General features: G+C 41.5%; 1 protein-coding gene across 2 annotated transcripts in view; it reads right to left on the bottom strand.

The window, feature by feature from the left end:
* The window catches only part of LOC109929954 (frizzled-1-like), a 33,316-nt gene extending 11,640 nt beyond the window's left edge, over positions 1-21,676 (bottom strand). The window contains exons 1-2 of one of the 2 annotated variants that reach the window (XM_020529501.2): positions 21,430-21,675; positions 19,391-21,351 (exon numbers count right to left, since the gene is read on the bottom strand). In XM_020529501.2, the coding sequence (XP_020385090.2) occupies positions 19,597-21,297 (1,701 nt within the window). In that variant the 5' untranslated portion in view covers positions 21,298-21,351; positions 21,430-21,675 and the 3' untranslated portion in view covers positions 19,391-19,596. Of the gene's footprint in view, positions 1-19,390 lie in introns of those variants that run through there. The other variant, XM_048614987.1, reaches the window with a different exon arrangement.
* Positions 21,677-24,026: the final 2,350 nt, after the last annotated feature.

Genomic DNA, 24,026 nt, shown 5'->3' with positions numbered 1-24,026 from the left:
TGGCAACTGACCAAGCTCTGTTCCCTGGATACTGATTACAACCCACATAACTGGCTATTGCCTCAGGCTAAATAAATTGGTTCACAAACTTTTCATCCCCAGTTGAACTACTAACCCAAAGTCCTCAACTTTATCACCTTTCTCTGCCTTCATTTCAAATCCATCTGTGATGGAACTGTCACCCATGCTTTTATCATTTCCAAAATTGACAAATCTAATGCTCTCCTGGCTGATCTCAATCTTCCTAAATTTGAGCTCACCCTGACCATTGCTGACAGTATCCTAACTCACATTAAGCCCTATTCATGTGTTCAAATCCTTCCATATCACTGTAACTACCTTCAGATCTACAGTATCCAAGACGTTTAGCCACTTATGCATCCCACTTCCTTTGCATAAAAATTAACATTGAGCCTTTAATTACCAAGGGCATAATCTCTGAAATTCCTAAATATCCTGCCACTCCACCTCTCTCTCCTTCTTTAACATGCTCCTTTAAACCTACTAGTTTAGCTAATTTTCTGACTATCTATTCTGACATCTGCTTTGACATGGTGTCAATTTTTGTAATTGACCTTGGAATATTTTATCATATCTAATATACTGCAGAACTTTAAGTCTTTAGTTTGATTAAGATGTTTGAAATTATGCGGAGATGTGGCTTAGTAAATAGAAAGAGGCTGTTCCAAATAATTGTGGGGCTACGGAGATAAGATTACATTTACGAGATTTAAACAGAGAATTTATTTTACACAGAGGAGTGTGAAGCTGTTGAATGTAATCAGATTGAAGTAACAACCATGTCAACATTTAAGAATAGGTCAAAGGTGTAGTTAGTCCAACATCTGCTGAAGCGAATTTATTGCAATCTATAATTAAGGACAGAGTGGTTCAGAGAGAAATTTGATCTGATTACAGAGAATCGGGATGGGTTTCTAAAGGTTAGATAGAGACTAATCGGATGCCTAATCAAAATTCTTGAGAAAGTAATTAAAGTAGAAGACAGGGAAATGTCTACAGATGTAGTTTATACGGATATTTAGAAGGCATATGATAAAATTCAAAATAAGAGATTGTTAGCTAAATTCAAAGTCACAAAATTGAAGATAAATATTGACCTGATGAGGGGCTTGTTTAGGCAGAAGGTAAACAGTAAGGATGTTGAGTATGAACTCAAATTAGAAGAAAGAGTTAGAGTTATTCCACAAGGCTCTGTCCTGGCGCTTCAATGATTCATTATGTGATTAATGGCATTCATGACGTAATTAGCACAATAGTGAGCCCCATGTCCAAGTTTGCCAGAGACAAAACTTCAAAAAAAAAATCAATTCAAAGGTATTATTGGCTTGGGCCAGCAATTATTGTCTATTGTAACTGTCATTGGACTGGCTGGTGGCAAATTAAGTAGAATTGATGGAACACAAAATTACAAACAACCATCGTTAAAGTAGGAGTGTAAAATTTACAGGAGATTTTAATCTGTGAGCTCATCCATTTTTCAAAAATAGAGGATGAATCCAATAATGAAAATCAAGGAATATCAAAAATCCAAAGATATTTAGGGCCCATGTACAAAGATTAATAAAATGTAGTGATCAGGTACAAAAAATAGTCAATGGTCCAATGGAATATTAGCCTTTATATTTTTAGGGCAAGAATGTAAAAGGAGAATATTTTTCGATTGCTATACAAAGCCCTAGTTAAATCACTTCTAGACAATCCATACAATACTGAGCAGTGCCCCAGGGAAAAGAAAATCAGCTCTTGAATATGTTCAGCAGAAATTCATAAGAATGACACTAGAACTCCAGGGATGAAATTTTGAGCAAGAGTGCATAATCTAGGTTTAGATAGAATAAAGAAGGTTAAGAAGTGATTTTATCCAGGATTTTGAAAACAATTGATAGTGAGAAACCTTTATCACAGGTAGGTGAAATGAGAACAATGTTAAAATCAAAGACATCCAAGAGAGAACTTAAGAAACATACCTTAATGCAAATTGTGATAAAATTCTGGATAATTCTCCCATAAAAACCCACAGATGCAATTCAATTACAGCTCCCTTAAAGATGATTACTTACCTAATCACTACTGAGGAAATCTGCTTCTGACTGTTGCCTACCTGTCTATAATGCGAACAATTTTCTTTGGCGGGGTGAGTTGTTTTTCTTTTTCAATCCTGAAGGAGGGTAGTATTATCCCTTCTTTTTATCAGATGGTAACACGGTACTATGTAATACTATCATTTTCTGCTTTGTTGAAGAATTAGTCGCCACTATTCGTCAGGTGGGTTAGGTGTAGCAAATCATTGATCATCAAATATGTCAGAGATTTCTCTCTGAAATGGCCCTTTCTTTCCTGCAAGACTTTGTCCAACAACGTTCAGCATATTGTGTTGGAGTCTCTTTCCCTAATTTCTGAAGATAGCTGCACACCTATAATTTCCTATTCTAATTCACAAACGACTTCTTTATGTCCCTTGTGATGTTTTTTTAAATTCACTCACAGAATGCAGGTGTCACTGACATGGGCGGCATTTGTTGCTCATTCTAGTTGCCCCTGGTTAGCTGCCTTCTTGAGCCACTGCAGTCCATGTGCTACAGGCACACTCACAATGCTGCAAGGGCATTCTAGATTTTGCCCAGAGCCTCCATTAGTGCAGATACCTACATCTGCAGAGCTAAATGACTGCTCCCGTACTGGTGATTCATTGTATTCTGGAGCAGTCAGCATCTCCAACAGTGCTGATTAGTACACGGTCATGGTGAGTGGCTTTGGGTAGATTTTCTCCATTGGATGGTCAAACATTTTCTGTTGAGAAAATGAGCTGGGAGCTGAACTACAGACACTGCAATGCATCAGAGAAGGGGAGTGTTACCTAGATTCTTTGCACCATGAGACAGTCATGCCTGGAGACAACAAGGTGTAGAGCTGGATGAACACAGCAGGTCAAGCAGCATCAGAGGAGCAGGAAGGCTGACGTTTCGGGCCTAGACCCTTCTTCTGGAAGCTAGAGTCAATAAATGTGGAGCTAGAAAAGCATAACAGGTCAGACAGCATCCAAGCAGCAGGGAAGTCAACGTTTCAGGCTGAAACCCTTCTTCAGTACTGGGGAGGGGGAGGAAAGCCCAAAAATAAATAGATGGAGTGGGGTGGGGCTGGGTGGGATGGAGATAGGTGGATGCAGGTAGAGGGTTATTGTGGTTGGTCAGTGGGAAGGGTGGATGTCTTTGATTTTAACATTGTTCTCATTTCACCTACCTGTGATAAAGGATTTTGGGTAGGAGATAGAAATGGGTGGTGCACAGTCGGGGAACTATCAGGTTGGAGGCTGTGGATGGGAGATCTCCCAAGGTGATGAGGATGTTGATGGTCTGGGTGATGATGGCGTGGTAATCAGAGGTGGGGTGTGATCAAGGGGACAGTAGGAGGAAGTGTCAGAAAGTTGGCGTCTGGCTTCAGTAATGTAGAGGTCAGTTCATCGTACTACCACTGTGACACCCCCCAAACCCCACCCACAACCCCCCTTTGTTGGCAGGTTTAATGGTGAGGTTGGGGTTGGAGCAAAGGGAGCGCAGGGCTGTGCGTTCCGACGGAGAAGGTTGGAGTGAGTGAGAGGGGTGGAGGGATTCAGACGGTTGATGTTGAGTCAGCAGTTGGAGATGAAGAGGTTGAGGCAGGGGAGGAGACCAGGAGGATGGGAGTTTGGTGGAGGTGGGAGAAGGGGTCATCAGAGGGTAGGTTGGATTCTCATTCAAAGAAATAGGTGTGGAGGTGGAGGCAGCGGAAAAAGAGCTTGACATCGAGGCATGCATGGAATTTGTTCACGTGTGGGTGCAGGGGAATGAAGATGAGTCCTTTGCTGAGGACTGACTGTTCAGCCACAATGAGGGGGAAATCTGGGGGGTGGCGGGGGGGAGTGGAGAATGTGGTGAATACCCAGCAAGGCTTGGGGCTTGGGCCGGGGCTGAGTGTTGAGCTGGAGCTAGGAGCAGGGATGGAGACTGCAGCTGGAATGGGTGTGTGTTGGGTAGGGTGTTCTGATACGGTGAGTGATCAGACACACAGGATATGATTGCAAATGAGGCAGATAAAGGTGGGGCAAGAAATATGGGAGCATGTCAAAAGGCTATAGAAATGATCATGGGGCATTTTAACCCACAAAAGAAGAAATGGTCTCAAGGAATTCATAGAATGTTTTCAGGACAATTTCTTAGACCAGTATGCTATGGAACCAACAGACAGCAAGCTATGACAGACCTGGTTTTGACCAAGTCAGGATTAATTACTGACCTCATGGTTAAAGCATCCCTGGGTAGCTGTGACCACAATATGATTAAATTTTACACTCAATTCAAGTGAGAGAATTGTAGGTCCAGTACTATTATTTTGAATCTAAACAACAGTTATTATGGGGGAATGAAATCAGAGCTAACAAAAATGAACTAGCAATTTAGGTTAAGGGATAGGTTAATACAGATGCAGTGGTAAATATTTGAGGGGATATTCCAGAAAGTGCAGAATAAATACAATCCAACAAATAAGAAGAATTCTGAAGGAAAGACCCAAATCCTGTGGTTGACTAAAAAAAATCAAAATCAGCATCAAACTGAAAAGGCATATAATTGCGCAAAGATATATGCCAGGTCAGAAAATTGGACAGAATATAAAAAACAGCAAGAAATGCTAAAAGATTGCTAAGGAAGGAAAAATTAGAGTACGATAGAAGAAACAAGGAAACATAGCCAACAGGAGCAGGAGCAGGTCATTTGGCTCCTTGAGCTCGCTTTGGCATTCAATATGATCATGGTTGATCATTGAGCTCAGTACCCTAATCCGCCCCTTCCCTATATCCCTTGCTTTCCTATAATCACATCCACGGGCACTCTCAATCAACTCTACTAGTTATATCCTTGAAGAATTCTGGTAGTTTAGTCAAAAATATTTTTAAAAAGTAAGAAAATTTTCCTCAGATATTTAAAAAGTTAATTAAGTAAGTGTTAGTCTGAGGATAAAACAAGTCTGGGAAATTAGTAATAGAGGAGAAAGAAATGGCATATGAACTGAACAGACATTTTTAGGTAAGGTTGGTTTCATTCCTAGCATGACCTCCTACTATCTTCATTGGACTAAGGTTGATCCTTTGGCTTGATTGTAATGTAGATGGAGGTGAGATATGCTAGGCTATGAGGTTGAAGATTGCGGTAAAATTCAATTCTCTGCAGCTGATGGCCCACGGTGCCTCATGGATACCTGGTCTTCTTCATTTGCTGGATCTGTTTGAAATCTATCCTATTTAGCATGGCGGCAGTGCCACAGATCTTGAGAAAAGAGTATCCTCAATGGGAAGATGTGACTTTGCTACACTTACCAATATTAGAATTAGAACTAGCTTTATTGCCACATGTACTCACATGAGTACTGTGAAAAGCTCACAAATGATTTCTGGAAATTGAGGTACCACACGAGCAGGGTGTAAACTATAACCTTCATGATAATTCTCAGATACAACAGGGATGGTGTTGAACTTGGGCAAAGTCATAAGTCACTAATTGTCCTTTATTTTCCTTCATGATTGAAGTCAAGCAGAGACTGTAAGCCAGAGGCTAAACTCCTGACATGTATCTGGCGTCCTTTCTGATACTGAATTCAGCATGTATTCACATAATTTGGCCACAGCAGCTGAAAATTCTCCAAAACCCAGATCCCAGTGAACTTCCAGCTGAAATTCTACGCATTAGGGCAGATGCCTCAGTAAAGCATAACCTGTTTGCCTGCTCCAGTGATGCACGTTAAGATTATGTAGTACTCTGTAACCCCAATCCCATCCACGCATCAGAATCTTATCTTTAGCAGGCCTAATGTTTCCTCCACGAAGGCCCTAGTGGAAGAATGCACTATGTTCTATTTATTTTTGGCATCAGCCCAGGGGGTTATGTATGAAGTCACCAGCTAAGGTTGCAAAGGCTTGCCCTTGTCACCAAGTAACCATTCTTTTAAGGCATCTTCATTTAAATAAATGAAGCAAGAACATGGGCGTTCTTAACGATATCAGTTCACAGGATCCTTGGCATTAACTCCTAAGATGTGCTACTGATGTTCACAGAAGACTTTTATATTGATGGAACGAAATCTACTTCTGTTGATGAAGTCTACTGCATTATGGTACGGCTGTCTCAGTACAAAGTAAGCATAGTCTATTGGCCCCTGCACCTGAAGTAAGCCAGCTTATGTTGGCAAAACCTACCTTTGTGGGCTGGAGCACTGACCTCATGATGGGATAATGAAATGAAGCAGTGTCATGTGACACAATTGGCACCATGGAGTCATAGGACTGTACAGCACGGAAACGGAGCATTCAGTCCAACTCGTCGATGCCAACCAGATATCCTAAGTTAATCTAGTCCCACTTGCCAGCATTTTGTCCATAACCCTCCAAACCTTCCTATTCATATACCTATCCAGATACCTTTTAAATGTTGTAATTGGACCAGCCTCCACCACTTCCTCTGGCAGTTCAATCCATACACGTGCCACACTTCGTATGAAAAAGTTACCCCTCAGGTCCCTTTTAAATGTTTCCCCTCTCACCTTAAACCTATGTCCTCCAGTTTTGGACTGCCCTACCCTGGGGAAAAGACCTCGGCTATTCACCCTATTCATGCCCCTCGTGATTTTATAAACTTCTATAAGGTCACCCCTCAGCCTCCGACACTACAAGGAAAATAGCCCCAGCCTATTCAGCCTCTCCCTTTAGCTCAAACCCTCCAACCCTGGCAACATCCTTGCCAATTTTTTCTGAATCCTTTCAAGTTTAACAACATCCTTCGTACAGCAGGGAGACCACAACTGAATGCAGTATTCCAAAAGTGGCCTAACCATTGTCCTGTACAACCGCAACATAAACTCCCACCTCCTATACTCAATGCACTCACCAAGAAAGGCAAGCATACCAAATGCTTTCTTCACTCTTCTGTCTACCTGTGACTCCACTTTCAAGGAATTATGAACCTGCACACCAAGATCCCTTTGTTCAGCAGTATTCCCCTGGGCCTTACCATTAACCATTACAAGTACTGCCCTGATTTTTTCTGCCAAAATATATAACTTCATAGTTATCTAGATTAAACTCCATCTGCCACTCCTTGGCCCATTGGTCCATCTGATCATGGTCCTGTGGTATTCTGAGATAACTTCTTCGCTGTCCACTACACCAACAATTTTGGTGCCATTTGCAAATTTACGAACCATACCTCCTACATTCACATCCAAATCATTTATATGGATGACAAAAGGCAGCAGAGTCAGCTTCAATCCCTGAGGCACACAGCCGGCCACAGGCCTCCAGTCCAAAAAGCCACCCTCCACCACCGCCCTCTGCCTCCTACCTTCAAACCAGTTCTGTATCCAAACGGCTAGTTCTCCCTGTATTCCATCTGATCTAACCTTGCTAACCAGCCTACCATGAGGAATTTTGTCAAACGCCTTACTAAAATCCATAGAGACAACATTCAATGCTCTGCCTTCATCAATCCTCTTAGTCACATATTCCCACGCACAAAGCCACGTTGACTACCCCTAATCAATCCTTGCCTTTCCAAATACATGTAAATCCTATCCCTCAGAATCCCCTTCAACAACTTGCCCACCACTGATGTCAGGCTCACTGGTCTATAGTTAGCTGGTTTTTCCTTACCACCTTGCTTAAATAATGGCAACCTCCAATCTTCCAGCATCTCACCCATGGCTATTGATGACACAAATGTCTCAACAAGGAGCCCAGCAATCACTTCCCTAGATTCCCACAAAGTTCTAGGTACACCTGATGTGGTCCAGGAGATTTATCCACCCTTATGCATTTTAAGATATCCATGGGTTCTCAACCCATAAAGTAATCAACAAACATATACAAACATGAACCCCATATACAAACCCGTACAGAACAAAACCGGAAGTGATACTACTCACCATAATGTACCGGATAGTATAAATTCCAAGCGGAGTAGAACAACATCGCTTCATCGGAGGCCTCGCTGATGATGTTACTTAGCATGATGATGAAACGTCTTGAAGAAAAACAAGCCAGCTCGGCAAGCAAGTCAACCTCACCCACAACCCAAGCTACAAATCTTTGTTAAAACCTTAAATACTTCTACTTATACTAAATACTTACACTCCTCTAGGCATTCACTTGATTCCTGCTGTCTGTACCTGACAATATGCTTTCTTCTTTTTCTTGACCAGAATCTCAATTTCTCTAGTCATCCAGCATTCCCTACACCTACCAACCTTGCTCTTCATCCTAACAGGGACATACTGTGTTTGAACTGTCTTTATCTCATTTTTGAAGGCTTCCCACTTTCCAGCCATCACTTTACCTGACTGAAGGCTCTCTCCCTTGACTTGACAAGGATTATTCCTCATAGGCTTTGGGACATGGCTATTTGGTTGAAGTAGATGTAACATGTTTGCTGCAGAACAAAAACTGAAGTTGCTGGAAAAGCTCAGCTAGTCTTGCAGCATCTGTGAAGAAAAAAATCAGAGTTAACGTTTAGAGTCCGGTGACCCACTGAACCCGAAACATTAGCTCTGATATTTTCTTCATAGATGCCGTCAGACCAGCTGAGCTTTTCCAGCAACTTTTGTTTTTGTTCCTGATTTACAGCATCCTCAGTTCTTTCAGTTTTTACATTTGCTGCAGAAGCTGCTGGTGTGTGGTGTAGGTATGACATTGAAGAAGGGTAATAGCAGAAACATTAATTGCTCCTTTCCTCCAGATGCTGCCTGGCTTGCTGTGTTCTTCCAGCTTCCTGTCTGTCTGCCTTGGATTCCAGCATCTGCAGTTCTTTTTTAAATCAATAACATTGAGAAGTAACACGGTAGTAGCTCACCAATGTGTCCACCCCCTTGACTGCTCACTGCTGACAACCATGACAAACTGCCTGACTTTGTTGTCTGCATTAAATGGCAAGGTGACACAGAAGTACTTTGAGTCTTTATTTCAGAATGATGGGGCAAAGCATAAACGGCAAGACAAGGCAGAAAGGATGTGAGTGTGCAAGTAGTCATAAAGTGAGTGACTGTTAGCAGAGCAAGCGAGTAGCCCTGAAAGGCATCATCGTCCAATTATGAGGTGGCTTTTTGTCCTGTGCACAAAGTGACCTAGCAACTGTATTATAATGAAAGATGCCAACACATCCCATGTTCAGCATTGAACTGGACAGCTATATATTAATAGGTCAGAGATGTGCCATGAGGAAATGGAGAGGCTGTTACATGTCCAATGCCAACCTCTGTGGAAAGGGACAGTGGGTGGTCATTGCCCATGGGCTGTGCCAGAGTTGTTGAGGACTGCTGTACAAGATGGAGGCGCAGGAAGTTGGAGTCACCAGGTACCCACTCTTGACTTTCATTTCAGAAATGTTTATCATTTAGTTTCAGTCCAGTGCATTAGGAGAATGAGAAAATGTACACAATGAAGCAAGGTTAGGAACCAAAGGCATGGAACGGGAGCTCCTGCTGTTCACGACTGAGATTCTCGTCTCACTGTTCAAATCATTGTTGTAGAATTGGACATTTTTCCTCGACACCAAGACGTTCTTCTCCATCAATCTCACTGTTATTTACCAACTGACATGCCAGTGCCCACCTTGTTCAGGGTCTGGGAAAATTCTCCTATAAGAATTGTGTGATTCAAGTTCCTTTGGTGAAAATTGACTGCAAGTTGTCACGGTATGTGCACCCACCACTCTGAATTCAAACCTTATGGCCAATGGAATAATAAAGTGAATATTTGAACACGATTACTTGTTAGCGTACAAGAGTATGCCATTCAGCCCCATCAGTGTACTCCAACATTCAATAAGATTATGGCTGGTCTGATTACCCCACCTTTCTGCCCAATGCCAAAAACTTTTCATCCCCTTTTCTTATCAAGAATCTATCCACATTTGCCTTAAAAATACTTGAACAATCTGCCTCTGCTGTCTTTTAAGGATTAGAGTTCCAAAAACTGATGATGCTCTGAGAGAGAAAATCCTCACCAAAGACAAAAGAAGGGTATTGACAGTGCTAACAAAGTAAATCAGAAACAGATGACAAAGCATTTTGAAACTGAATGCCTGTCAGTTGAATAATGATGAACATTTCTCTTATATTAAGCTTACTGGATGAAAGTTACAAAAATGATTTACTAGGAAGAGATATGAGGTACGGTCAGACAAAGATTTTGAAAGACACTCCAAAGAATCAAATCTGTTTTTGGTTTGTTAATTGTACTACTAATATTAAGATTATAAAGATTGTGGGCACTGACTTACTACACAGAATCATTGAAAAAAATAAGAATACCAGTAGGTCACTCCACCCTTTGAGCCTGCTCCTCCATTCAATGTGAACATGGCTGATCCTTCTACTCAGTACCCTGTTCCCGGTTTTGCCCCATACCTTTTGGTTCCTTTAGACCCAACTGCTCTCCGTGGCAGTGAACCCCACAGGCTCACCACTCTCTGCGTGAAGAAAGTTCTCCTCTTCTCAGTCTGAAATGGCCTACCCAGTAGGCTTAAACTGGCTTCTGCTTCTGAAATCCCTGGCCATTGGGAATATCCTTCCTGTATTTGCCCTGCTTAGTCCTGTTGGAATTATACAGGCTTCTAAGTTAGTCTCTCATTCTTCTCAGCTCCAGCAAATATAGTCCTAACCAATCCAGTCTCTATTCATATGTCAGTCCTGCCATCCTGGGAATCAATCTGGTAAACCTTTATTGCACTCCCTCCATGGCTACGCCGGTTCCCGGTGTGTACATGCTTCCTCAGATAAGGAGACAAAAACTGCCACAATACTTCAGTTGTGTACTCACCAAGGCCTTCAACAACTGCAGTGAGACAGCTCTGCTGGTGCGCTCAAATCCTTTCTTGCTGTGAAGGCCAATACACCATTTGCTTTCTTCACCACCTATTGCACCTGCAAGCTTACTTTCAGCATCTGGTGTACAAGGACACCTAGGTCTTGTTGCACCTCCCCCTTTCCCAATCTATTGCTATTCAGATAATAATCTCTTCCTGTTTTAGCTACCAAAATGGAAACCTCACATTTATCCACATTATACTTCATCTGCCATGCATTTACCCACTCACTGAACTTACTTAAATCACACAGAAGCATCTCTGCATCCTCCTCATGGTTCGACCTTCAGTACCGTGAACACATAAAAATATACACTTCCGGAACATTGGCTGGAGGAAGCAGGCATTTGCAATGTTACAGCCTGTAAATATAAATAATGTCAAGTGAGAAGGTTGAATTTGCTTTTCTAAGTCACCAATGCCTTTGGAATGAATTAACAGAAGATCTCATGGGCAATTTCTAGTAGAGATCATGGAGGATTTTCTCATGCTCTGGCAATCAAAAAATCCCTATGCCAAAAACCTAAAATACATGATCTGGTCATTTGTTTGTCGGAACTTGCTGTGCAAAAATGGAGTGTTACTTTGCCTGTACTAAAGGTGAATACGCTGCAAAGGTATTTTTATTGATTTTAAATCACTTTGGGATGTCATGAGATCTTGAAAGATGCTACATAAATCCAAAACTTACTTTTCCATTCTGATTCAGTATGTTTCTTGTACTGTAGCAAAGTAGGATTAGCCATTATAAGCTGCCTGTATAAATATCAGAAACCAGACTGAAGGCCCTTGCCTATTCACAAGCAACACCACAGGGTATTTATTCATCTTATATGCATGTTTTACTGCTATTATTTAATTAAAAAATTCTTATTTTCAATTTTGTGACCTAAGCTATACTGACAACGTAGCTACTTTTTATAGTTTATCACTACCAAATTAGTCACGTATCACATAAACAAGGTACAGCATTTATTCAATAGCGTGAATAGTTTTCCAATTGGTTTAAAATATTACTTTCTTCCTATCAAGTCAACTATAATGACTTCTGTCATTATTTGTTAGTGTAAGCCATGATGTTGTAACTCTTTAAAAAAAAGTATTGAAATATGTCAACATTTGCAAATTCAACTTGATTGGGTGAGTGGATGCATTTCCTGGTTCACAACCTTCATGTTCTGATGACTGCGTTGCTTTGATTATGCTTTGTTATTTCAATAATTGTTCTGAAGTGCACAACAAGGCAGTTACAGATAAATTGCGTCGAAGGTTGAAGCTGAAGAAATTGACACATGTACCTCTGATGCTGCGCTGTAGTTGATTAATCACTCCAGCCTTAATTTGATACTTAAACAAAATGATCCTCCTCCTTTCTCGCTTTACATGTGAGGTTGCAGCATTTCAAGAAAACAATGCAACCAAATTTAAGAACACAAGTCACTGGATGGCCTGATCACACATAGCATAAAATTATGTGGAGAGTGTGTCAGGGTTCCAAAGTATGCAGAGCTAGCAGGTGTGGCTTCCTTTTGGATTTTTTTTTAAATTGATGGAAACAACCCACAATAATTTTTCTGATTTGTTACACCATCTTAAATCCTTGATGTGGTGCGCCAGTTTAAGTGCGCATGACATTTTTCCTACATGCCTTTTAGAACAGAAAGAAAGCCATGCAGCTTCTGTCATACGGCACAATGTTTTGTAAATGTCACACCTACAGTATGTGGCAGCAAATTCCACTGCACATAGATAGCATACGCTTCAACTGAGTGGTTGTCTGAAAGTCAAAGGGGAGTAGTTCTTAGTCCAGTCAAGGGGTTACTCGCTCCTCAGTCAAAAAATGTGGTGAATTGTCCCAAGTGAGTAAATAGTAAGCACAGAGGAAGCGGGATCAATTGAATATCTTGAAGAGTAAAAGGGATGCAGGGGCATTCTTCAGAGGGCAATCAGGAGGGCAAAAAGGGGTTATGAGATAATCTTGGCAGATAAGGTTAAGGAGAATCCTAAAACTTTCTATAAGTACATTAAGAGCAACTAGGGTGAGAACAGGGTTCCTTAAAGATCAAAGAGGTCATCTATGTGTGGAACCACAGAAAATGGGAGAGATACTAAACAAATATTTTGCATCAGTTTTTTCTGTGGAGAAAGAAATGGAGGCTGGGGAACTCAGGGAAATAAATATTCACATCTTGAAAACGGTCCACATTACAAAAGAGAAGGTGCTGGAGGTCTTAAAAAGACATTAATCTCCAGGACCTGATCGAGTGTGTCCCAGGACGTTGTGGTAAATTAGGGAAGAAATTGTGGGGTCCCTGGCAGAGATGTCTGTATCATCTACAACCATGGATAATAATGCCAGAGGACTGGAGGGTGGCTAACGTTGTATCTTTATTAAAGAAAGCTGTAAGGATAAACCTGGAAACTAGAGACCAGCGAGTCTAACGTAAGTGGTGGGTAAGTCGTTGCAGGGAATTCTGACAGATGGAATTTATATGTATTTGTAGAGGCAAGGACTGATTAGGGGCAGTCAGCATGGAAAATAGTGTCTCACAAACTTGATTGAGGTTTCTGAGCACATAAGCAAAAAGATTGATGGAGGTAGAGTGGTGGACATTGAAAGCCTTGTTAACATCCTTGTAGACAACAAAGTTCTACATGGTAGTCTGATGTGTAAAGTTAGATTACCTGGGATTCAGGGAGAGCTTGGCAAATGGATACAAAATTGGCTTGACGGAAGGAGACAAGGGGTGGTGGCGGAGGGTTGTTTTTCACACTGGAGTCCTGTGACCGGCAGTGTTCTGCAAGGAACAGTGCTGTGTCCAATTGTTTGTAATTTATATAAACGATTTGGATGAGAATTTAGGAAACTTTGTTGCTATGTTTGCGATGATACCAAAATTGGTGGTATAGTCAACAGTGAAGAAGATTATCTAAGATTACAATGGAATCTTGATCAATTGGGCCAATAGGCTAAGGACTGACAGATGTAGTTTAATTTGTATAAATGCAATGTATTGCATTTTGGTAAAGCAGACAAAGGCAGGCCTTATACAGTTAATAGTAGGGCCCTAGGTAGTCTTGTCGAACTGACAGACCTAAGTGTTCAGGTACATAATTCTCTGAAAGTTGCATCATAGGTAGACAGGGTGCTAAAGAATGCTCAGACCATTGAATACAAGAGGTGGGACGTCCTGTTGAGGTTGTACAGGACATTGGTGAGGCCACTTTTGGATACAATGTACAGTTCTGGTTACTCTGCTCTAGGGAGGATATTATTAAATTGGCGAGGATGCAGAAAAGATTTATCAGAATGTTGCCAGGACTGGGGGATTTGAGTTATAAGGAGAGACTGCATAGGCTGGAACATTTTTCAATGGAGCATAGGGGATTGAGAGGTGACCTTATAGGGGTTTATAGAATAATTAGGAGCGACCTTATAGGGGTTTATAAAATCATGAGAGGCATAGATAAGGTGATTAGAAAAGGTCTTTTCCCTAGCGTGGGAGAGTCCAAAACTAATGGGCATGTTTTTAAGGTGCGAGGAGAAAGATTTGAAAGGGACCTGAGGGCCACAGAGGGTAGTTCATAGGTGGAATGAACTGCCAGAGGAAATGGTTCATGCAGGTACAGTTACAAGATTTAGAAGACATTTGGATAGGTAAAAGAATAGGAAAGGTTTAGAGGGATATGGGCCAAATGCAGGTAAGTGGCAGTTTAGTTTGGGAAACTTGGTTGGCATGGATGAATTGGACCGAAGTGTGTTTCCATTCTGTATGGCTCTACGACTCTACACCAGTATTTTTTTTGGGGGCGGGGGGCGCTGGTGTTGACAGTAATTGAGAAATACACTGCATGCGATAGTGATGGTCATAGGTCATGAGCCTTGGATTGTGCTGGGTGCAATAGCAGACTAAATGTCAGGTAGCAGAGAAATGGTGGCCCTTATGCTTAATGCAGTATGTCATTCATTTTCTTATGGCACTGGTACGAATTCCTTCAGACTGTGGATACTGTACCTCATCTGGGTAGCAACTTCAGATCAGGAGGGCAGCATCTGACATCATGGTCTCTTCTGATAGTTGTTGGAGAATGAAAACAGCCCTCTTCTCCACCACCTGGTCCACCAGGATCTTGAGGTTCTTGTCTGTGAAGTGGGGTGCCAACCTGGTCTCTCTCAGCCATGTTGTTTTGATTTGCACAGTTAAGACACTAAGGACTGTTACTGGCTGGCAGTGTTTCAAATGGTTCACAGCTGGTGTTTAAACATGTGGCATGAATGGAGCAATGTCCCAGCATAGCAAAGCACATCTACTACTGCTCAGCACAAGACAGTGCAACAGCAGCACTGTGGAGATGAGGTGCATACTTAATGAGGTGAGCTGTGGAGAATTGTGACTTCAATCTATAATTGTTCTTTCAAAGATAGTATCTGATTACAATCCCAAATTTTTGGGCTAATACAGTTCTTGACGCATGGCTTCCAGGATTTAACAACTTTACTTTGCAGCCACCAAAAGCCTTGAGTTTATTTCTATGTGAAATTGCCCTATGGAAAATTTGGTCTCCAACAGCCCTAAAAATAATAACTATCAAATAAGTCATTTTATAGGCAGAAAACTAAAAATCAGTAGTCTCTCTTACCACGTATTACTATATCTATTACAAAGTACCTTTGCTTTGAAAGTGAATTTGTGGAATTCCAAGGCAGCGGCATAGTATGCCTCCCTTGTCAGGAAAACAGCATGCGAACATTCTTGACCTAGGAGCTAAAACAACTTCTGACAGTCTTTTTAAAAGCTGATAAAAAAAATTATAAAACATAGATTAGCTATTACTTAGCTCATAAGAAATATTTCATCTGTGGAACAAAAAGCCTGAGAATTATTGGTCAAGTAAGATCATTTAAAACAAAATGGTATGTAACATGATGGTCTGCAATTAAGTAATTTGCAAACTAGAATCTGGTCTCTGGAAAATCCCACCAGCCAGAATATTAGTAGTAGTGAAAATACATCTTGGCGTCAGTTTTTTATCAATGTTATTCCTACCAACAGCTGCCCAAGATTAAGTGAAAATGAAAATATAAGTTAATAATTTGCCTTTGGTATAATGAAATAAAACAGCCATGCATCAGATATTTTAGCAATGTTTAAGATTAATATTTTGAACTAAGTGAAATATTTTAATATTCAAACATTTGAAAATAATGTAAATCCTGTATAGTATTCTTCGATTTGAAACCTTTTAAAAAATATATACCGACTTACCTATACATATATACGTACATTTGGATTAAAATTTTAAATTCAGATTATTTTTGAAATGGAAAGAATCAGTGATATATTTTATTTTTTTAAATTATAGTTAATCAATAATCTGTTTTAAACTTGATTTTTGAGGATCTGATTCTTTAAATTAATCATTTTTACGATTTATACAAATTTTAGCCAAATTATTCAGCAAATGTGCACCACTTGGAATATGCATGACACTCACATGGAACAATTTGCAGCTCGGTAATTAGCAATGGACACACTTAAAACTGCACAATTTAAATGCAGAAAGGCACCTCTGTGTGCCAGACTACTTGAAGATGAAGGAAAATGAAGCTTTGCAGTACTATTTAATGACAAACTTCCAAATATAGGATCTAAGAACTAAATGACAAACCAAAAATTTATTTACTAAAATCTAGTCACATGTCTGGAACAATCTGCCACTCCCTTAGGAAATAAACAAGGATGAGAGCGCCCATTCTGTATGGGATATGCATAAATATATCTACAGATTAAGGGAGTTAATAATGGTCTATTACTTTTAGAAAAGCATCACAAAACAGCTGGTGTGTGACCTTGACATATGCATACATTTATCTTCATAAAACCATAATGATTGCTGCAATGAAATTAATTATACAGACTTATGAATTGCAGTTTTGTAAAGGGTTCACGTCATAAACTTGAGATTCTTAAGCAGTTCTAGAAGATTTTATGTTTAAACAGGAGACTTTGAGTTAATAATTTTGGCGACAATTGTGATTTTAAATATTCATTCTCAATAGTATAAATAATTTCCTTTAAATACATAATCTGCAATCCTGGTGCGATCACTTAGCTAAGTGCCATTTAAATCTATTTTTGGAAACTGTCAATCCAGGATTAAATTGTCACCGCTGTGATGTATAGGTTTTCAATGATTTAAATGATTGAGTTGGTCATATATAAATTACTTACCTCCAAAACATTTGGATTGCATATATATTGTGAAACAGAAGCAGAAAAACATGCAGATCACAGCATTTTTGAAAATATGTAAATCAAACAATGCAGACAAAACTCTTGATACATAGGGTTCCTATAGCATTCAACTGTCCACTCTAAAATTCAATCTAGTGATTGACTTTTTTGTTTCTTAAAATAAATGTCTGCTGCATTTAAAGCTTCTATATTCACCTGACCCTGGCGGGAGCAGTGGTTTATATGTACACATTTTGAAATCAATTTATTGTTAGAATGTGTTCCTAAGTACTTGAAAAGGCTTAAAAATCAATTAACACAGACAGAAATACAATCCCAGAAAAATGTTTGTTTCGTTTTAAATTGTTTGGTGAACAAAATGCATTGCTTCAAGTCATGTAAATTTGTAGGGGGAAATGTTATTTAAATAACACGTTATTTATGTTATTTAAACAGAATGTCCCAACATCCTAAGTAATGTATGACATTAAGTTTTAAACTGTTAAAATATTTTATGAATGACAATACAATATTATGACCAAAAAGGTCTACTATTCATATGCTCTGGTTTCAAAGAGCAGATACGTACATGTAAACATAGCCAAGAAAACACTTCCTAATAGCAAACCAAGGAGCATTCTGTTCCCACCCACCAAAAAAATTTAATACCACACTGCACAATACATCATACCAGTGTGTTTTTTTTTTAAGCACGCAAACTTCTGTAAAGGCAGACTCAATTTAATTTTTGTACAAAAAATTGGAAGTTTTATTTCAAAGAAATTAAAAATATGGAATATATAAACTTTTCTATTGCTCTATAAATATAAAGGATTCTGTAATGGTGAATAAAAATAAATGAATACCAAGTTCAGACATTTTTTTTGCTCATCAGGGACTTGAAGACAATAATGAATTTCAACCATGTGTACAGGCTTGTATGATGTTATGGCTACTGACTCCTATTCATTATTCCATGATATTCATGCAAATTATTTAAAATGCAGTACAATAAAAATGCCTGTAGGTGCAGTTATGGTGTTTTTAAAACACTTGTACTAAAAATGCTTGTAATATAGTACATGAAAAAAGTGAAGGCTCTTGCCGTTTTCAGAGAGAAATGGCCCACATTTCAATCAATCGATTAAATGTGATGCGTATGCTACTACAGATTATTTCTACACATCATTTGATTTCTGGACCATTCACTTGGAATAGAATGGAAGTAGGTTCTTCTTAGCACTAATAAAACACTGAGTCTTATTATGCTCTACCCATACCAAAACCAACTCTGGGTTTTAACATTACTCTCAGCTCAACCTGCTCAATAATGCCCACATGATTCTGAAGCTCATCATTCCCCTGCTTTCTAAAAAAAAGTTACCAAGAGTATTAATTTTGATTATTCAGCTGTTTAATGCCACTAAATATAAACTGTGCTGCCTATTCTCTGGGATTTTAAACAATTCCTTTCAGTCACCTTACACAAAACCTGTATTTTGTCTCTCCAAAAAAATGTTCAAAGTCATGTCAAAACAATCAACAGCAAACTTGTACCTTAGGTGATCTTTCAATATGGCTAAATTAGATAATAATGGAGAGATTTTTCCTAATACACCAGGCATTGAAATTACTACTGACAATAATGAGGAGTTAATCAAAATAAATAAGAAAATTAAGTGCTCCTATGCCCTGAAAAATTTCAGATTTCAGGCTAATTTTGATCCGAATTAAACGTATAAATCCATTTGGGGTAGATTAATATTCAAGACTAAAACAGCTAAAAAATAATTAATTTTTTTATTATTTCGAAGCAGGGTACCCATCAAGTGAGATCGTGCTAGGTTGAACCTTGGCGTCCAGTGGTAAAGGTAATGCATAAAGCCATTGTTTAATCAGTTTATTTTGTGTACCCTCGCCCTCGATTCAATTGTTTTAAAGTTGTGTAACGAATAGCGATGTTAACTTGTTTGGCGTTAGGACCCAAAGGAAGCCTTTTATTCCAGGGTAAGACTAATCGTCCCATTTGCCTCCGGGTCCAATTTATATCTCGAAAGGTTCGGCATTCAGACATGCGAGTTGGCAGGCACCAGGATTAACTTGCGAGTCTGACTCATTTGCAGTTCCGTCTCGATTTTCGACTACAAGTTGAGTTACAACAATCCTTGGTTTCCGAGCACTGAAACAACCAGTGCGTTCCCCCCCCCCTCCCCCACCCCAATCAAGAATTTTTAAAAAATCCTCCACACATTGGGGAAACAAGATACACCTCTGGAGGTGATATTTTAAATACAAATATATAATTACAAAAATCTTACAGATGCTATTTACAAGGTACAGTACTTGAAAGAGTCTGTCACATTTCAAAGTTAGGACTTTGTGTGTGTGTGTAATCTCCCTCCCTCTCGGAGGGAGAAATGTTTTGTTCTTTTTGTAAATAAAAAATGTTTTTTTTTTCACACTGTCGTCTCGCCGTGCTTACTGTTTGTGAGTCTAGTGTAGAACTTGCGCCATGAATGTAAAGTCTTACCGGACCAGATCCAAAAGCCTGAGGTGATGCCCACTATAAGTGTCATGAGGTATTTGATCATGTAGACGGTGAAATCCGGCCTCATGTGGGGCTGCTCGCCGGAGGGGCAGGGGATAGCGTAACTTTTGCAGGCTTGGCTGACCCAACTTTTCTCCCACTGCTGGCGGAAAGCCTGCTCGTAGAAGTAGCAGGCGATGACGATGGTGGCGGGCACGGTGTACAGGACGCTGAAGATGCCGATGCGCACCATCAGCTTCTCCAGCTTCTCGGTCTTGGTGCCGTCGTGCTTCATGATGGTGCGGATGCGGAACAGGGACACGAAGCCAGCCAGCAGGAAGGAGGTGCCGATGAACAGGTAGACGAAGAGCGGCGCCAGCACGAAGCCGCGCAGCGCGTCCACGTTGTTGAGGCCCACGAAGCAGACCCCGCTCAGCACGTCGCCGTCCACCTGGCCCACGGCCAGGATGGTGATGGTTTTGATGGCCGGCACCGCCCAGGCCGCCAAGTGGAAGTACTGCGAGTTGGCCTCGATGGCCTCGTGACCCCACTTCATTCCCGCCGCCAGGAACCAGGTCAGCGACAGGATCACCCACCAGATCGAGCTGGCCATGCTGAAGAAGTAGAGCATCATGAACAGGATGGTGCAGCCTTCCTTCTTGGTGCCCTGCGCCACCGTCTTGTAGCCGTCCTCGGCGAACCTCTCGTTGCAGACCACCCTCTCCTCCAGCAGAAAGCCCGCGATGTAGGCGGTAGCTACCATGGTGTAGCAGCCCGACAGGAAGATGATGGGCCGCTCCGGGTAGCTGAACCGCTGCATGTCCACCAGGTAGGTCAGCACCGTGAACAGGGTGGAAGCGCAGCACAGCACCGACCAGATCCCGATCCAAATCCGGGAGAACTTCAGCTCCTGCTCACTGAAATACATCAGGCCGTTGGTGCGGGAGGGCTCGCAGGGCGCCCCGCAGTCCTTCTCCCCCAGGAAGTGGTAGTTCAGGTAACTGGGCACTTTCAGAACCCGCGGGCAAATGAACTGCTCCCTGCCCGAGGAACCCCGGGGGTGTATGGTCCCGGTGTTCGGTAAGGACTGGGTGGGATCCAGGGTCGGACTGCCCTTCTCGGTGTTGTTCTGCCCCACGCACAAGTCAATAGATCCGTGGACGGGAAAGTTTTCGCAGCGCAGGCTCTCGGGCCACTGGAAGCCGAATTTGTTCATGAGCGCCTCACAGCCCTGCCTGGCCCGCTCACAAAGCGATCGGCACGGGGGGATCGCCTGCTCCAGTACCGTGCACACCGGCGCGTACATGGAACACAGGAAAAACTTTAGCTCGGGCGAGCACTGCACTTTCACCAGCGGGTAAAACTGGTGAACCTCCAGGCCGGCATCTTCCTGGTTCGTGTGCCCCAACAAGTTCGGCATGATGGTCTGGTTGTAGGCGATGTCCGTGCACAGGGGGATCGAGATGGGCTGGCAAAAGCCGTGGTCCGGGATTGAGATGCCCCTCTCGCTATTGTACTGCCCCTGTGGCCGCACAGGTCCCAGTCCTTGGAGAAACAGATGCAGCACAAACAGCCACCGAGCGCTCGCAAGTTTGCACAGATCCAGATGGAAACAATTACTCACAGCCATACTTTTCCCTCGCTGTTTCCCTCTCTTCAAACTACTTCGAGGCAGGAAATGATCCTACGGCATTAAATACACAGAAGTTTTGTTTGTTGTCGTCTTTTTTAAAAAAAAACAAAAAAATTGTTGAGCACTTACGTTTGAGAGGGCGTATGATTTTTACACTGGAAACGATTCGGATGCCAAAACAGCCCCGAACCGAGCAGCAACCCAGCACCGACTCCACTGTCCATTTGTGTCACTCCATCAGCTCCCTGCCGCCTGTTTCTAGGAGCCCCCAGCCGCCTGGCTCTGCGCAGTGTCGGCAAGAGACGCCTTGAAACCGGCTCGAGACTCTGCGATCTACAAATCCGAGCCAATCACGATCTGATTCCAGCCCAGCCCCTGTGAGAAGGAGCGCAATGATTGGTTGACATCCGTGTGGTAATTTTAATAATTGGCAGCTTTTGGGGGCGGTATTGAGGAGAATTTGTACAGCGGTCCCCGGGGAGGATCCCTCTTGTCTAGCCAGTCAGAGGGAGGCACTCCGGGCTCCTTTGGTCAGGCTGCTGCTTCCCCCACCCCAGGGAATTGAGAGGTTTTGGGCAGGAGGCTTGGGAAGGGAAGGGGAACGGATGAGGAGGATACTGAGCCCAGCCACAGTCAAAAGAGTGAAGAGCCGGGAGTTTGTAGAAAGGAATGTGAATGCAACTTGTCTTGAGCATGAAAACCTAGAGGGAGCTGAGCTTTGGAGTTTACTGGGAAGGTGAGAACCAGGAAGCTGCAAACTTCGGGGAGATGGGGCTCCAGAAATGAAGCTCCGAGCTTCAACTAGGCGGTCTTCAGGAGTGGAAGGCGTAAACTTTGAAAGGGGTAACAAGGGCGTGTCTCAGGAACTGGAAGTGTTCGGAGCGAGAGACTGAAATATTCGGCGCTGCAACATTGCCAGATGGTGTTTTGAAACTTTGGAACTGAACAGCGGGGTGGGAACTTTTAGGGGAGCATGGAACTAGGGAAGAAGGGTGCACAACCGAATTAGCATTATCTTGGAAGCTTTATTTATCCAGGGACCGTAAATAGAGAATTCGGCCACTTTTGAAAGTTCAGGTTTTAGATACAGTCGCCTAAACTACTATACGAATCTGGCACTAATGGCTGCAAGTATGACTGAACCGAGTTATCTTACAGTCTTTTTGTTTACGAAACTAGCACAGCAGATTTTTTTGTTTAAAGTGGATATTGAAATAAGTCACTGCGTGAAATAACAAAAACTTTAAATCCTGTATGAAATTAGAAAATACACTTTTGTTAGAAGCAAGATAGAATGTGAGAATTATAAACCATAACTGTTTAATACTATTTTTTCGTCTACCAGATGATGTAACAGAATAATTCAATTAGATTGCGCTAAACCGATTTTTAAAATGATGCAAGTAGCAACACGTTGCTGACGATTACGTTCATTCCTATTGCCCCTAAATATTAAATCTCATTTGTCAACATCTTCCAGCGATTTAATTGCAAGTGTTTTGATAGCCAGTTTCATTCACTGTCGTACGGTACTATCGAAATAAGGTAGTAATGCAAGTATAATGGTTAGGTCTTTCCTCAACTGTGAAGAGTCACCGCCTCGAAACGTTGACTTTAGTTTCTTCCCTTAGATACTGACAGATTTGCTGAGTTTTCCCAGCAATTTCTGTTTTTGTTTCAGCTCTCCAGCATCCGCAGTACTTTGTTTTATTTTACTGTCATCAACTCTTGTTTCCCAAGCGCACCTTTGAGGAGACTTATGCGCCACGGTGACGAGGCCAGAAAATATAGTCTTGCGGTGATCATTGTAAATACTTCGATCGATTAAAGTCACAGTGGAACGTAACCACCATTGAGCCCCGGCAATTAACATATCCATTATTAGTACTTGGATAGATTCGCCTCCCATTGTAAAGATGGCAGTGGTGAAAGACATGCATTTCTATAGTGTTATCACGACCGCTGGACATGTCCTGTTGCTCTACAACGAATGGTATACTTTTTTGGACGGTAGCGGCCATTGTAGTGCAGTCAAAGTGATAGCCAGCTTTCACAGTCAGCAATGTGACAATCTTGACTTGGGTACCTGGAATAATACCCCTGCTGTTGAAAAGGATTGTTTGAGATTTCCTTTTGTCCATTGGAAGGAGCAGATGCTATTTTTCAGATTAGGTGTTAAACCACACCTGAGAATATTAGGTTGTTGAAAAATCATCATTAAAGCAAGTTCTGAATTATGACAGAGAATAGTAATTTTAATTCATTAAGGGCAGTCACTAAAGTATAAGATAATGAGCAATCATCATTTCAGCATAGAAACAGCTACAACGTTAGAGCATAAGAATTAAGAACAGGAGTTGCTGTTCAGCTCCAGAGCCTGCTTTGCCGTTCAACACAATCGTAGCTGATCTGACTTTCCTCATGTCCACTTTCCTGTGTTTTCCCCAAACCCTTGATTTTTCCCCTATTGATCAATAATTCTTCTATTTTGGCCTTAAATATGCACAATGACTCTGCTCCACAACTCTCAGTGGCAAGGTATCCCAGAGTCACTCAGCTCTCAGAAGAAATTCCTCCCCATCTCAGTTTTAAATTGGTGGCCCTTTACTCTGAGATTATGCCCTCTGATCCTAAACCCTCCCATGAGGGGAAACATCCTCTCAGCATTTACCTTGTCAAGCCCCTTAAGAATCCTGTATGTTTCAATAAGATCACCTCTCATTCTT

Source organism: Rhincodon typus, chromosome 2, assembly GCF_021869965.1.
Source record: "Rhincodon typus isolate 14 chromosome 2, sRhiTyp1.1, whole genome shotgun sequence".
NCBI lineage: Eukaryota > Metazoa > Chordata > Chondrichthyes > Orectolobiformes > Rhincodontidae > Rhincodon > Rhincodon typus.
Note: the sequence above shows the minus strand (reverse complement) of the source record. Positions and strands in the feature narration are given on the sequence as shown.